At 56.7% G+C, this 14,814-nt stretch overlaps 1 protein-coding gene across 6 annotated transcripts; it reads left to right on the plus strand.

The window, feature by feature from the left end:
* Window positions 1–195: 195 nt before the first annotated feature.
* On the plus strand, window positions 196–12,025 carry LRFN1 (leucine rich repeat and fibronectin type III domain containing 1). 6 transcript variants are annotated; one of them, XM_077852381.1, is made up of 5 exons: window positions 196–312; window positions 2,868–2,985; window positions 5,311–5,365; window positions 5,763–7,205; window positions 10,298–12,025. In XM_077852381.1, exons 4-5 carry the CDS (start codon window positions 5,800–5,802, stop codon window positions 11,202–11,204), a joined length of 2,313 nt encoding a protein of 770 aa, XP_077708507.1. In that variant the 5' UTR covers window positions 196–312; window positions 2,868–2,985; window positions 5,311–5,365; window positions 5,763–5,799; the 3' UTR covers window positions 11,205–12,025. The 6 variants fall into 6 exon arrangements, with proteins under 6 accessions (XP_077708507.1, XP_077708520.1, XP_077708540.1 ...); XM_077852394.1 differs by having other exon boundaries at window positions 2,868–2,900; XM_077852386.1 differs by lacking the exon at window positions 196–312 and adding an exon at window positions 465–601.
* Window positions 12,026–14,814: the final 2,789 nt, after the last annotated feature.

The raw sequence follows: 14,814 nt of genomic DNA on the forward strand, positions 1-14,814 counted from the left end.
GGCCGGGGGCGGGCCGGCGGCTCGGCAGCGGCGAGGGGTCTGCGGCGCGCCCCGGGTGGGGGTCCGGGCGCCGCGGCCGTCCCGCCCGCCCCCTCCGGCCGGCGCCCCCTCCCCCCTTGCGGCGGCGGCGGCGGCGGGGCCCTGGCGGCGGGCGGCGCGGAGGGCGGAGCTCGGCGGCGGCTCGGGAGGGAGGGCGGGAGGCGGGAGGGAGGCGGCCCCGCGGCACCGCGCCCCCTCCCCCGGCCCTCCCCCCACCATGGCGCGGAGCGAGGCGGCGGCGGCGGGGCCGGGCCCGGGGCCCCCCCGGGCTGGGTGAGCGCGGCCCGCAGCGGCCCGGGAGGCGGCGGGCGGGGGCGCCGGTGGCAGCGCGGGTGTGAGCGTGCGAGCGTGCGAGTGTGTGTCCGCGGCGCTGCGGCGGGCCCGGCGTGCGCTCGCGCGGCCCTGTGTGTGCCCGGCGCCGGCGTGTGCGGCGCCCTGCTTGTGTGGCCATCGGGTGTGTGCTGGGTGTCGAGCCGAGGTGCTGTGTCCGGCCGCGCGCGTGTGTCCCCCCGGCTGTGTGTCTGGGGGGCTGTCGCGCGCCCATCGGAGGGGCTGTGTGCAGGTGTGTGTGCGTGGGTTGTGTGCCCAGGTGTGGGTCCCCCCGCCCCCCCTCCAGCGAGTGTGCGCGGGGCTGGCTGCGTTGGGTGTTTGTGTCCAGGTTGGATGTCCATCCTAGGGTTTGTGTAGCCGGGTGTGCCCGTCCGGGTGTCCATTTGTGGTGTGTGTGTGTGTGTGTGTGTGTGTGTTGTGTGTGTGTGTCTGCGGGTTGTATGTCTCCGAGGGTGTGTGTCTGTGCGTCCATGTCAGGTTCCGGCGGGGCTGGGGCTCATTCCTTGTGGGTCCAGGCCTCTGTGTGGGTTTGGGGGAGGGGAGTTTGCCGCTCCCTGGGTCCATGTCAGCTGGGGGGTCCTCGGCGGTCCTTGGGGGAGACGGCCATGTCTTCCCCTTCCCGGTGACTGGGGGGGGATGGGCGGCCGGTAGGTGGACAGATGGAGGGATGAGAGGCCGAGGGATGGACAGATGGGCCTAGGGGAGGGGCACAGACCCGGCCCTTCCCCACCCACCCCACCCCAATCCCCCCACCCTACCAGATCTCTGGCAGATGGGGCCGGAGTTGCCCGCATACAGATGGCCAGGCCGGGGGACCTTTGGGCTGCCAGTGGGAGGACAGCCTTGTAGCCGGGCTCTAGGACTCAGCCCCCCAACCCTTGAGACTCCACCTGCTGAACTCTGACCTCAGGCCTGGCTTGTGCCTCGGTTGGGGGGGGTGGGATGTGCTGGGAGGGAAGGATGTTAGGATTTCTTTGGCCTGGGAAGTAGGTGGGGTGGGGGTACCTCAGAGCTAGGAGGGATGTGTGTTCATGACTGTGTGTGAGTGTGAATCTATGCCTATCTGTTGCCTATGCTACTGTGGTTCAGTATTTTATGTGCATTTTGGAAGTGTGTAAATCCCTCACAGGGCTGTTGTGTGAGCATGTGTCTGGAATGAGTGAACATCCCAGAATGTCTGTGCAAGGTGCATCTTTCTGTGCCTGTGTGCTTGAGTGTGTATCAGTTTTGTGTGTCTGTGTATGCTTGTAGTTCTGTGTATGTATGTGAGGTGTGTATCAGCTAGCGTGTATGTTTGTGCATCTGTTGGTATGGGAATGTATCAGTTTTGTGACCATGCATCATGGGGATATGTGAAGTTGTATGAGTGTGTATGAGTGTGTTTGGGCATTTAAGAGCATGCACCTGTGTATCACTTGTATGTGCAAGTGAGTATATGTTATATGCGTGTGCCCCTGTGTGTTGGCTAGTGTGCAAGCATATATCTGTTATAAGTGCACGTATCTGGTTGTCTGCAAGGGGGCACATGGCTTCCTCTGTTGTATGTGTACATGAGTATGTATGAATGTGCAAAGGAAAGTCAGTGTTGTACATATGTGGTTGTGGCCGCAGGTGTGTCCACCTTGAGGGTGTGTGTCTCTGTTGTGAGTCCATTTATGTGTCAGTGTTGGTCTCTGGGGATTGGGGTTGTATAGGTTCAAACATATGTGCAGGGCAATATGCACCCATGTGTCTGTCTCTCTGGTACAAGGCTTACCTCGGTTCTTGGCCCAGTGAGATTGGGGCCTGTGTGGTGTGACCTGTGGTATGCTGGGGTCCATCCGGGAGTCCAAGGACACAAGTGTGTCCACACACCAGGCCAAGGGCCCACGGAGGGTGGGCGCACACACCATGCTGGTGTGTCCATGGAAATCCAGATGGAGAGAATTGTATTGTGGGTCCATGTGGGTTTTGGCATGTCCACATGTGTTGGTATGACAGTGGTGTAATGGTGAGGATGGGGACCTCTGGTTCTTTCCTATCCTCCATATCACTCAGCTCTTTAAAGTTGGGGGACTGGGATGTGAACCCTGGAAGGAAGAGGCTAGGCGCCTATAATCCTGGATCTGGAGGAGGAGCAGCTGGGAGGCCAGATTCCTGAGCCTTGAGAAAGGAAGAAAGCAAGAGTTGGACTCTGGAGTTTGAAGAAGGAAGAGTCTGGGGTTGCAGACACCACAGTCTTGAGGGAGGAGGGGGCTGGAGTCTGGCCTGGCGAGCCCACAGAGGACAAAGGGTTAAAGTCCTGGACTCCCAGGTTTGGAGGGTGAACAGTCCTGAGGCCCAGACTCCCTGGATTCCAGAAATGACTCGCCGAGTCTGTCTGAGACTATACAGAGCCTGCAGCAGGAGGGTGGAGAGAATGATCACACCAGGGACTTCCGTGGCTGAGATGGTCTCTGAGGCAGGTCTTCAGAGAGGAGCCCGAAGGATGCTAATGGGGTCATTTTATTCCTTTGCAGGTACCGGCCCAGGCCCTGACTCCCCGCAGAGAGGTGAGTGGGGTCCTTCAGGCTGGGGAGAGAGATGTGGAGTGATTGGGCCTGTTCTGAGCCAGCTGGAGGCCTGGAGCCCTGCCTGGTATGGATTTCAGGGCAGGGTATGGCAGTGTCCAAGGGGCGGGGGTGGGGGGAATCTTAGGGGGGACAGTGACAACAAGGTCACAAGCATGGTTGGGTCAGGGCTGGTGGGAGAGCCAGGGCGTGGGTGGTAGTGGGAGTTTCAGGCCTGGAGGCATCCCCTCTCTGGATGGGTAAGGTCACTGGGACAGGGAAGACTTGTGATGACATCGGAAAAGGGTACAGAGAGTCTGACAACATGAAGTGACCCCCTGCATTTGGAGAGCGGCATAAACAGTTTACCATTTTGTGTGTGTGCGTGTGTGCACATGTGCGTGCGTACGGGAAGATCTCCTGGTCGCCTGACCTGCTGGTGGCTGAGAGAGAGCCAGAGAAAATGATATGTTAATAATAATAATAATAATAATAATAATAATGGCTGCTAATATTTACGCAGGGTTTACTCTGACAGGAACTATTCTAAACATGTTATACTGTGTTATCTCTGAATACTTCCAACAACCCCATGAAGTAGGTGCTATCCTTATCCCCATTTTACAGATGAGTACACCGAGGCACACAGAGGGGAAGTCACTGGATTCAAGTGGCTCAGCAGGGAACTGGGTTATGAGCCTGAGCAATCGGGTCCCGGCTCTTCCTTGCGATGCTACACTGCCTCTCAATAAACACCAGCTAGTTCCATTGCTGTTATTATTCCTTCAACTTGAGCCCCACCCCAGCAGTGGGAGGCAAAACCACGTACTTGTGCTTCATAGGTTGGGGTTCTGAGCCTTAGAGACCCCACAGCCAAGCAGGTGCAGAGCTGGGCCTCCAAGCTCAGGAGCTCCGCTGCTCAGGCCAAGGTTTTCTGACTCAGATGGAGCGGTCTCCCAGGTGGAGCACAAGACAAATTAAAGGGGGGCGCTCAGAGATGGTGGGATGCCCTGACTCTGCCTCTTATGCTCGCTCCAGCCCGGGCACTGGCTCTCCATCTCTGTCTCTTTCTGGCTTCGTCTTGGTCTCTCTCTGTAATGTCTTAGGACATCTTGCCTCCTCTGGCTCCCTCTTCCTCTCTTCATCCCTTGATCTTAGTGCCCTTCTCTGTATGTCTCCTCTATTAGCTCCTCAGTTTGCCTTGGCTTCAGGCTGGCTCCTTGCCTGTGCACCTTTCTTTCACTCTTTCTCTTTTCCTTTTCTTTCCTTTCCGTTTATGTATTTACGGACTTACTTATTTATGTAAGTGCTCCGTGCAATGTGGGGCTCGAACTCACTGCGCCGAGATCAAGAGTCCCATGTTCTACGACATGAGCCTGCCAGGCGCCCCTCAGATTCTTTCTTTTTTTGTGCCTTTGTCACTCTTTTTCTCTCATTCTGTCTGTTTCTGCCACTCCATTCTACCCCTCTCCCCGCCCCCCACTTGTCTCTCCCTGTCTCTTCACCTCTCTCTCTGACTCTCTTGGTCCAGCTCCCTATAGGCTGGGGGATCCAGGGCCACAGCAGGCCACAGCCCCAAACTGCAGATTCCTAGGAGGTGGGCCAGCAGGGACTGGGTATGGGGTGGGGTGAAAGCAGTTTCAGGGACGCCCCCTTCCCATCCTTTCTTCTTCACCCCCCCCACCCACCCCGTGTTGTGATGGGAGCGGACATGTCGTGGGCTGCAGGCGCCGCAGGGGAATCCCCGCCGGAAGGTTTTGCCTGGAGCAGAGGCATAGCGTGAGTGTGTGAGTGTGTGTGAGTGTGGGCATGTATGGGGCCCTGTATGTGCCCACTGATGTGAGCATGAAAGCCTGCCTGCTGCTTGGGAGCTTCTCAGGACCCTGGACAAAGGTTCGGAGAAGGACTTCCCAAGGCTGAGCAGGAAAATGTGTTTTTCTCAGCCCCTCCTACCTTCACATTCCCTCTGCCACTCCCAGGGGTGTGTGGGGGGGGTGGTTACCCTTAACATTTATTGAATATTTTTACTCTGTGGAAGGCCCTGTGATCAGTGGCCCCATGAATGAGCTCACTGAACCCTTGCAACAACCCACCGAAGATGGTATGATTATCACCTCATTTTACAAATCAGGAAATTATGGCCTTGTTTAGGGGAAATCATTAGTTTGGGGTCACAGAGCTAGCAAGGGGGGAGCCAGGACTTGAACCTGAGTCTTTTTGATTTCAGAGCACTTATTCTTAATAATAGTGCACACTTCTATGCCTGGCACACATCGGATACTTGATCACGGTGAAAATAATTACTGGCATATTGGATACATTTTATGCGCCAGGCACGGTTCTAAGTACGTTATGCTCATTAATCCATTTAATCCTCACAGAGGTAAGGCCTGTTTTTCTCTCCATTTTACAGATGAAGAAACCGAGATTCAGAGAGGTTCAGACACTTGCCCGAGGTCACACAGCTAGTAAGTGTCAGAGCTGGAATTTGAACCCAGGGACTATGGCTTTGAAATCTATGACCTTAAACCCTAGTCAGCTGTGATTTTTCAAAATATTTAGTGAGTACTGGAAGGCCCAGGTTGGGCCAGGTGTCACCCCTCTGGTTGGGAAATCATGAGAGGTCTGGCCCTCCTAGAAGAGCATCAGAATAAGGATTAGGACACTCAGAGGTGGGGCAGTGTCATTTACCAACCAGCCTGGAAGTACTGTCTGTTAGCAATAAGGGGATGCCAGCTGATGATCGGTCCTGCCACCATTCAGCCCGGGAAGTCAGGGAGGGAGGGAGGGACCTGGGTCTGACTCCTAGCAGGACCCAAGTCCTGCGCTTGTGGGGTAACCGTCTCCTGTCTCCTTCCCTTGCAGGTCTCACGCCCCACCCCTCCCGCCTTCCCCCTGCACCATGGCTCCGGGCCCCTTCTCCTCGGCGCTCCTCTCGCCGCCGCCCGCTGCCCTGCCCTTTCTGCTGCTGCTCTGGGCTGGGGCGTCTCGTGGTCAGCCCTGCCCCGGCCGCTGCATCTGCCAGAACGTGGCGCCCACGCTGACCATGCTCTGCGCCAAGACGGGCTTGCTCTTCGTGCCGCCGGCCATCGACCGGCGCGTGGTGGAGCTGCGGCTCACTGACAACTTCATCGCGGCCGTCCGCCGAAGAGACTTCGCCAACATGACCAGCCTGGTGCACCTCACCCTGTCCCGTAACACCATCGGCCAGGTGGCCGCCGGCGCCTTCGCCGACCTCCGCGCCCTCCGCGCCCTGCACCTCGACAGCAACCGCCTGGCCGAGGTGCGCGGCGACCAGCTCCGCGGCTTGGGCAACCTCCGCCACCTGATCCTCGGCAACAACCAGATCCGCCGGGTGGAGTCCGCCGCCTTCGATGCCTTCCTGTCCACGGTGGAGGACCTGGATCTGTCCTACAACAACCTCGAGGCCCTGCCCTGGGAGGCCGTGGGCCAGATGGTGAACCTGAACACCCTCACGCTGGACCACAATCTCATCGACCACATCGCGGAAGGTACCTTCGTGCAGCTGCACAAACTGGTTCGCCTGGACATGACCTCCAACCGCCTCCATAAACTGCCCCCCGATGGGCTCTTCCTGAGGTCCCAGGGCTCGGGGCCCAAGCCGCCCACACCGCTCACGGTCAGCTTCGGCGGCAACCCCCTGCACTGCAACTGTGAGCTGCTCTGGCTGCGGCGCCTGACCAGGGAGGACGACCTGGAGACGTGCGCCACCCCGGAGCACCTCACCGATCGCTATTTCTGGTCCATCCCGGAGGAGGAGTTCCTGTGTGAACCCCCGTTGATTACGCGGCAGGCGGGGGGCCGGGCCCTGGTGGTGGAGGGCCAGGCAGTCAGCCTGCGGTGCCGCGCAGTGGGTGATCCGGAGCCGGTGGTGCACTGGGTAGCGCCCGATGGGCGGCTGCTGGGAAACTCGAGTCGGACCCGGGTGCGGGGGGACGGGACGCTGGAGGTAACCATCACCACCTTACGGGACAGTGGCACCTTCACTTGCATTGCCTCCAATGCGGCCGGGGAAGCCACAGCCCCGGTGGAGGTGTGCGTGGTGCCTCTGCCTCTGATGGCACCCCCGCCGGCCGCCCCACCGCCCCTCACGGAGCCCGGCTCCTCTGACATCGCCACGCCAGGCCGACCCGGTGCCAACGAATCGGCTGCTGAGCGCAGGCTCGTGGCGGCTGAGCTCACCTCGAACTCGGTGCTCATCCGTTGGCCAGCCCAGAGACCTGTGCCCGGCATCCGCATGTACCAGGTCCAGTACAACAGCTCCGCGGATGACTCCCTTGTCTACAGGTGGGTGCTGCAGCCCCGGGACCCCCACCTATTCTAAGGGCCCTGTGCCTTACCGGCCCACTGCCCTTGGCCTTCTTGCTCAGCTGGGGTTCTCTAGATGGCCATGCAGAGTTGTCTTGGGCTCTCATTTGGCCTGTCTCCTCTCTCATTATCTCCAGGGCTGGGCGCTGGAGTTATAATAGTGAATGTGCCCAGCATGATGCCTGGACTCTAGGGTTCATGGTCTACATCACTGCTGGCCAAAGGTGTTTGATTGTGTACCTTGTTAGTTAAACATTTTGGAACACAAAATATATTCACACTTACATATTTATAGTTCTATTTCTATTTATAGATTATACACCAGTGTAACTCTATCAACCCACTGGGTACATTCTGGAACAGAAAAACAAAAAGTATGAGAAGAACATATAAAAGATCATTTGCTCTTCCCCACTTTGTTGCAAAGCAGTGATGATATCTTCTCCCATTTTATAGACACCCATAAGTTATTTCCACCATCCACCGGTTAGAAGCCCTTGCCCTGGTGGGGATAGATCTGTATGATAGAGACCTTAAAAAGTTACTTTCTCCCATCATCTGTTATTCTCTTGCTTTTGCCTCTCTCTGTACCTTTTCTCCCTCCTTCCCTTATAGGAACTGAGCCCCTGCTCTGTGCTAGGCCCTCTGCTACCTCATTCGATCTACCCAACTCGGCCGTGGAGCAGTGATGATCCCCCTTCCCATTTTATAGACAGGGAAACTGAGACTCAATGGGTGGAAATCACTTGCTCAAGGTCACAGAGAAAGCGGTAGAGCCAGGATTCCAGGTCTTACTCTTCTCTTACTAATCCTGCCGTTTTGACATCGAGCTCACATTTATTGAGCACCTAGTTTGCCGGGCAGTGATTAGAGGAGAAGGATAATACATTTCTGTGAATAACTCTTGGTTTCTGTGACTCTCCACCTCTGTTTTTCTTTTCTTTCATTCTTTGTGTTTCTAACCCTTGGTCATTATGTGGTAGAGTGGGAAGAGGTTCACAGACCCTCAGACCCTCCATGTATGCAGATGTTAGTGGCCCTCTGTCCCCAGCAGGGCAACAAACCCCTGGTCTCTTTCCTCTTAAGGCCATGGTTCTAGTCCTCGGTTCCCCACTGCAGATGCCTGTGCTATGGTGCAGCAGGGGTTAACCTCCTCGCTGCTGCCATGGGCGGCGGTAGCGTCCAACCAGAAGCCTGCTCTGCGCTTGCTTAGGTCTTGCGGCCAATTAGAGACATATGGGCTGAAGCTTTCTTAAGGAGCCAGCCTCTGTCCTTGAAAAGTGGGGAGCCCCTAGCAACTGGTCACTTTGGGGGAGCAAGAGGAATCCAAGGATCTTTGGGAGGGGGGATGAGAGGAAGAGGAAGACTTACAGCTAGGGGACCAGGGTTGGATGGAGTGGGGGGCACTGTGGGAAATGGCAGCCAGGGGGTGAGTTGGAAATGTGGGTGGGCCTTTATGAGGGGGTGGGACCCTTACTTGAAATCTTTTGGTTGAAGGGTGGCTATTGGTGGGCTTCAGGACCAGAGGTGGCAGAGGTGGCCTAGTTGGAGGGAATGTGAAGTTTCTGAGAGGTAAGAGGCCTGTGGAGATGGGGGCGTGGCCTCTCTCAGAAGATGGAACTCCTGCTACATGGTCCCAGGGCACTGAGGTGGCAGTGCTTGTCTCTGGTGACCCACTAAGAGTTTTGTAGGTGAGGAGGGCTTGTGAGGTTGAGTGCTGAGCATGCAAATTCATGTGGATGTGGCAGTCCTGGCTTAGCTAAGGCTGGAGGTGGCCAACAGCACAGAAGGGATGCGCCCAACAGAAAAGTGTCAAGGCCTAGTAGTGGGAATGGCCTTACAGATGGGGAAGAGTGCAATTGGCAGTAAAGTGTGAGGCACAGTAAGCATTACTGGCCAACACTGGGTGGGATGCAAGCTAATAATGATGAAATTATTTGGTGCCAGGCGTGTTAACTCATTCATACCTCACACTATCTCTATGATGAAGGAGTTCTTAATAGCTCCATTTTGGGGAAATGAGGCACACACAGGTTAAGAAACTTGCCTAAGGTCACAGAGCTAGCAGAGGGGAGACTCAAACACATGGTCCCAGACTTTGTCATCATAACCACTTCTTTACACTGTCCCTCACTGGAGGGTAGGAGCCTATACAAGAAAGGGGCATGCTTGCTTAGTTACATTTGACCCAATTACAGATGAAATTTACCCGGGGGGGGGGGGGCATGATTTCATGACCTCTGGTGGTATAGGGCAGAGCATGCACACAGAGTGATTGATTGCAGGACATGCAAAGAGTGGACATGGTCCTAGGCACAGTAAGGAAACCATCCCTAGTAGACCTTGGGAGTGTGGCTTGGAAGCCATTGGTCAATCAAAAGGGGAGTGGGTGGGACTCACTATGGCCCCCTAGTGGGTGGGAATATGTAGTTAAGGGATTTAGTAATTGTCCTAGAAGATAGACACAGGTGGGACATGCAGATGAGGGGCGTGGCTTGTATCATAGTTTCCTGGAATGATGGGAATACATAGAAAAGAGGAACGACAAGAGCATCCATTGTCCCAATTGAAGACAGAGGGTGTGAGTTGACCTCAACGCCCACTTGAGTGAGGATGGGACATACAGGAAACGGGAGGCAGCCTCTATCTAGTCTCAGGGCCCCTTAAAGGGTGTTAATAGGTAGATTAGAGACCTTGAATGGAAGTTGTCCCAATAAAAGGAGGCATGTTCCTTGAGGGCAGGACTTAAAAACTATAGCACTCCTCCCTTGCTGGGGACAGGATATGTAGATGAGGGAACAGGACGGGCAGATACTACCCCAGTAGGTGACCGGACACCACAAGGAGTGGTTCCGAGGGCTGGGCCTGAAGAGGAGGGGCGTGGCCTGTAGCAGGGGTCCCGACTGGGATGGGGATTTGCTGCTTGAATGGCTGCTATTGTCCCGTAGAGGGTGAAATGCCGGTGGGCACGCATGGTTTGGTCCCCACTGGTCCCCACGGGTGGGACATGCTAGCGAAGCGGTGCGGTTCGCAGTGGAGCTAACCCAGGCGTGATGCCGTTACTCCTACAGGATGATCCCATCCACCAGCCAGACCTTCCTGGTGAACGATCTGGCGGCAGGCCGCGCCTACGACCTCTGCGTGCTGGCTGTCTACGACGACGGGGCCACGGCACTGCCCGCCACGCGAGTGGTGGGCTGCGTGCAGTTTACCACCGCTGGGGACCCCGCGCCCTGCCGTCCCCTGAGGGCCCACTTCTTGGGTGGCACCATGATCATCGCCATCGGGGGCGTCATCGTCGCCTCGGTCCTCGTCTTCATCGTTCTGCTCATGATCCGCTATAAGGTCTACGGCGACGGGGACGGCCGCCGGGTCAAGGGTACCTCCCGGTCGCCGCCGCGGGTCAGCCACGTGTGCTCGCAGACCAACGGCGCAGGCGCACCGCAGGCCCCGCCCCCGCCGGCGCAGGACCGGTACGAGGCGCTGCGCGAGGTCGCGTCCCCTGCCGCCGCCGCCGTGGAGGTCGAGGCCAAGGCCGCGGCGGCCGAGGCGGCTTCCGCGGAGCCGGAGACCATCCTGGGACGCTCCCTGGGCGGCTCGGCCACCTCGCTGTGCCTGCTGCCGTCTGAGGAAACCTCGGGGGAGGAGTGTCGGGCCGCGGCGGGCCCTCGCAGGAGCCGTTCCGGGGCCCTGGGGCCGCCGGCCTCGGCGCCCCCCACTCTAGCTCTGGTTCCCGGGGGCGCCCCGGCCCGGCCGAGGCCGCAGCAGCGCTATTCGTTCGACGGGGACTACGGGGCGCTCTTCCAGAGCCACAGTTACCCGCGCCGCGCCCGGCGGACAAAGCGCCACCGGTCCACGCCGCACCTGGACGGGGCCGGAGGGGGCGCGGCCGGGGAGGACGGAGACCTGGGGCTGGGCTCCGCCAGGGCACGCCTGGCCTTCACCAGCACCGAGTGGATGCTGGAGAGTACCGTGTGAGCGGCGGGCGCGCGCCGGGACGCCTGGGCGCCGCGGACACACGCCCAGCCGCCCGGACGCCGGGGCGGGACTGGGGCGACGGCGCGGCGCCCCGTCGTGGGACTGGAGGCGGAGACGCGGCCTCCTCCTCCCCGGAGGGGGCGGGGCTGCCTCGGCCGCGGCCCTTGGCCACGCCCCCGAGCCCGGGGGAGTTAGGGGGCGGGCAGCCGGGCCCCCCTCCTCCACGGACTCCTCGCCCCCTCCTGCCCCTCCCCCCGCGCGCTCGCGGACCTCGCTGGAGCCGGTGCCTTACACAGCGAAGCGCGGGGAGGGGCAGGGCCCCCCCGACACTGCAGCACTGAGACACGAGCCCCCTCCCCCCGCCCGGGACCCGGGGCAGGGGCGAGGGGCCCATTTCTTGTATCTGGCTGGACTAGATCTATTCTGTCCCGCGGCGGCCTCCAAAGCCCCCACCCCCACCCCGTTCACCTCCCTGGTCCTGTCGGGTCTGGCTTGGGGTCCCCCTTTCTCTGTTCCCTTTGTGTCTGTCCCGCCCTATGTCGTCTTTGTCTCTGTCCTTCCCTGTTTGTCTCTCCTTTCTCTGTCCCATGTCTCTTCTCCCTCTGCCATATCTTGTCCAGTCTCCCTCCCTCTCCCGATTACCTCTTCCCACTACACATTCCCCCGGGCAGGTCCCACTGGAAGGACCAGACTCCCCTATTCCTTCCTCTTTCCCCAGGTAAATCCCCACATGAACAAAATCCAAAACCAAATCCGCCCCCCTTCCCTGCCGGAGCCGGGACCCTCCGCCGCAGCAGAATTAAACTTTTTTCTGTGTCTGAGGCCGCTCTGCTGACCTCTGTGTGTGTCTGTGTGTCTTGGGGTGTGTGTGTGTGACCTGGATTACAGCATAAGGACTCAAGTGAGACTGAAGGGAGGATGGCTAGTTGGGACCAGGGAGACTCCCCATAGTTTCCTGTCCCAGTAGAGGCATAGAGGTATGGAATAATAAAAAATTGGCTAACATTTAGTGAGGGCTTACTATGTGCCAAGCACTCATTTAATCCTCTCAACAATGTTAAATGTCACCCTTAAATGTCAGTGCTGTTATCCCGTTTTGCAGATGAGGAAATGCCCAGAAAAGTAACTTGTCCAGGGTCACAGAATCCGCGCTGAAGGGAGCAAAATGGGGATTTGAAAAGGCAGGCAGGCTGACCTCTGAGTCTGTGTTCTTTAACCACAGAACTCTGCGGAACAGCTGGTGGAAGTCCTTTCCACACATGGCCATTGAGCTAAGCACAGCTCCTCTGCGGTTGGACAGCTAGCTGTTTGAAGTAGACCTGTTTGGTCTCATTTTACAGTTAGGAATCTGAACCAGGGAAAAGTAAAGTCACTTGCCCAAGGCCCCCAAGTGAAGAAATAGGGGAGCAGGCAGTTTGACTTCTTTTCCTCATTACTACACTATATGGCCTCTGGTGCCTGGAGGCTAGGGGATGGTCCCAAAGACCTTACTTAGCTAGGCATGGGTATCCAAAGTCAGCCTTGGGGAGGGGATGAGGGCAAATGCTCAGGGGCCACTGTCTGGGATCTGACTGCTGGAAGCACAGAGGATGGTGTGGGGAGGGGAGTTTCTCAGGTGAGGCTGAGGCCTGTGGCTGGAGAAGGGAGGGTGGGGTGCCCCAGCTCTTGGGGAAGGGGAGGCCTGCAGTGAAAACTCCTTCCTGATCCTGGAGAAGGAGGAAGAAGGCTTCTTGCCAGCTAGGGGCCCCCTGAGGCCTGGGGAGGAGGAGAGAAAGACAGAAATAGAAACGGAGCAGGAGGGAGGGGGTTGGAACTGGGCAGACAGGGTGGGAGGCAGCAAGGACCGAGCACCAGAGACTCACGGGCCAGGAGGCTCCCTCACCCAGTGGCCCAGCCACACTTCTCTATCTCCATCATCACGACTCCTGGATACTGAGGGCTTCCCACACACCAGGCACTGTGCTCACTAACCCTCCCTGATGCAATTAGTATGCAACCCAGAACCCAGCAAAATGGAGTTACTCGGATAGTAAGCATGATTGCATTTATACTCTGCAACAGATACGTGTAGTGTGTGCAGCCACTTTTCTAGAGGAGGAAAGTAAAGTTTAGAGAGGTTAAGGAGTTTGCCCAAGATGACACAGCCACTAAATGGCAGAGCCATGATGGAAGAGTTTACTGCCTCCAAATGCTGCACACCCCACCATCTGACTATATTGCTTCTGATTCGCCCAATAAAGCTTTATTGATCATGTACTGTGTCCCTGGCCCTGTGCAGGGGATACAACAGTGAACAGAATAGTTATATAAGAAACCCCTGCCCCATGGAGCTTATATTCCAGATGAGGATGACAGTAAACAAGCATGAAATGTGTCTTGTGGTAAATAAGTGCCATGGAAAGAATGAAAATGGGATGGGGCAGGGACTGACTGGGGGGCCTACTTTAGGTTGGGGGGGCGCTCAAGGAATGTGATGCTGGTGCTGAAAAAAATCCCCTGTAGGAAGAGCCAGGGGAAAGCATTCCAGGCAAAGTGAATAGTATATGCAAAGGCCCTGAGGAAAGAGTGTGCTTGATGTTTTCGAGATAGGATGTCTGGACTGGAGCAAGTAGGGGGATGGGGGGGAGGGGAGGTGTTGCTAGAGGCAAGCAGGGAACAGATTCTGCACAGCCTTGTGGGCTGGAGTCAAGAGTCAAGATTTTATTCTCAGAGCTATGAGAAGCCAATGGAGGGTTTTCTGTAGAGGTAGTACACGGTCTGATTTTCTGTGGATACTCCAGCTTTGGGGTGGGGTGTATGTGCCTTCAAAACAGAATCAGGAACCGCCACCTCAGAATTTGGTATGACCCGTTGACATGCTCAGAGCCAACATAGTCCCTGGTTCAGCCCTTTGGATAACATTCCTCCTGCCTTCCTTTACCTGTAACCCCTTCATTTGTAGAACAGTATTTTTCAATGCCAATGCCATGCTTGTTTTTAAAAAATGAGGGCTCTAAACCCAAGGAACAGGTACAATAGGTGAGAGAGGTATAGTATAACCCAAGGGGAATGTTTGAGTATCTCTATTGTGACTGACCCCATGCTGGGCACTGGAGACTCAGAAGTAACCAAGAAAAACCCAGTCCCTGCCCTCCTGGAGCTGGGGACCATCGCAGCCCTATTGTGAGAAGTGAAGGAGACTGTGGGAGCCCAGAGGCTCAGGGACATGTATTAGTCAGAGTCTTTAGGTAGCAAGTAACAGGAACTCAGCTTCCCTGGGTTAGACATAAAAAGTGGACATTGTTGGCTCATATATCTGGGAAGCAGACAATTAAGGGTAAAGCTACAAGGAATTTGGCCTTAGAGAATTGAGTCTGGAGCCCAGACTGGGCTCCAGACTCAATTCCACTCAGATACTTTTCTCACTCATTTCTCTTCTCTTGTTTCTCCCAGCTCAGATTCATCCTTTTCAACAACAGGTGTGTGTGTGTGGGGGGAAACGGCCATTTACTTATAACTTTGATGCTTCCAGCACCATAGCCCAAAGGTAAAATGGCAAAACCTCCTTCAATCCTAAATGAGAAAAAAATCAGGGACGGGCTCTGATTGGCTTGACTGGAGTCATGTGCAG

The sequence above is a fragment of the Canis aureus genome, chromosome 1, assembly GCF_053574225.1.
Source record: "Canis aureus isolate CA01 chromosome 1, VMU_Caureus_v.1.0, whole genome shotgun sequence".
In the NCBI taxonomy this organism is placed as follows: domain Eukaryota; kingdom Metazoa; phylum Chordata; class Mammalia; order Carnivora; family Canidae; genus Canis; species Canis aureus.

Excerpts from the sequence above, each read along its gene's own strand:
- LRFN1 (XM_077852381.1), top strand. The coding sequence starts at position 5,800 with ATGGCTCCGGGCCCCTTCTCCTCGGCGCTCCTCTCGCCGCCGCCCGCT. Across the intron at positions 7,206-10,297 it reads GATGACTCCCTTGTCTACAG|GATGATCCCATCCACCAGCC; the intron begins GTGGGTGCTGCA and ends TTACTCCTACAG.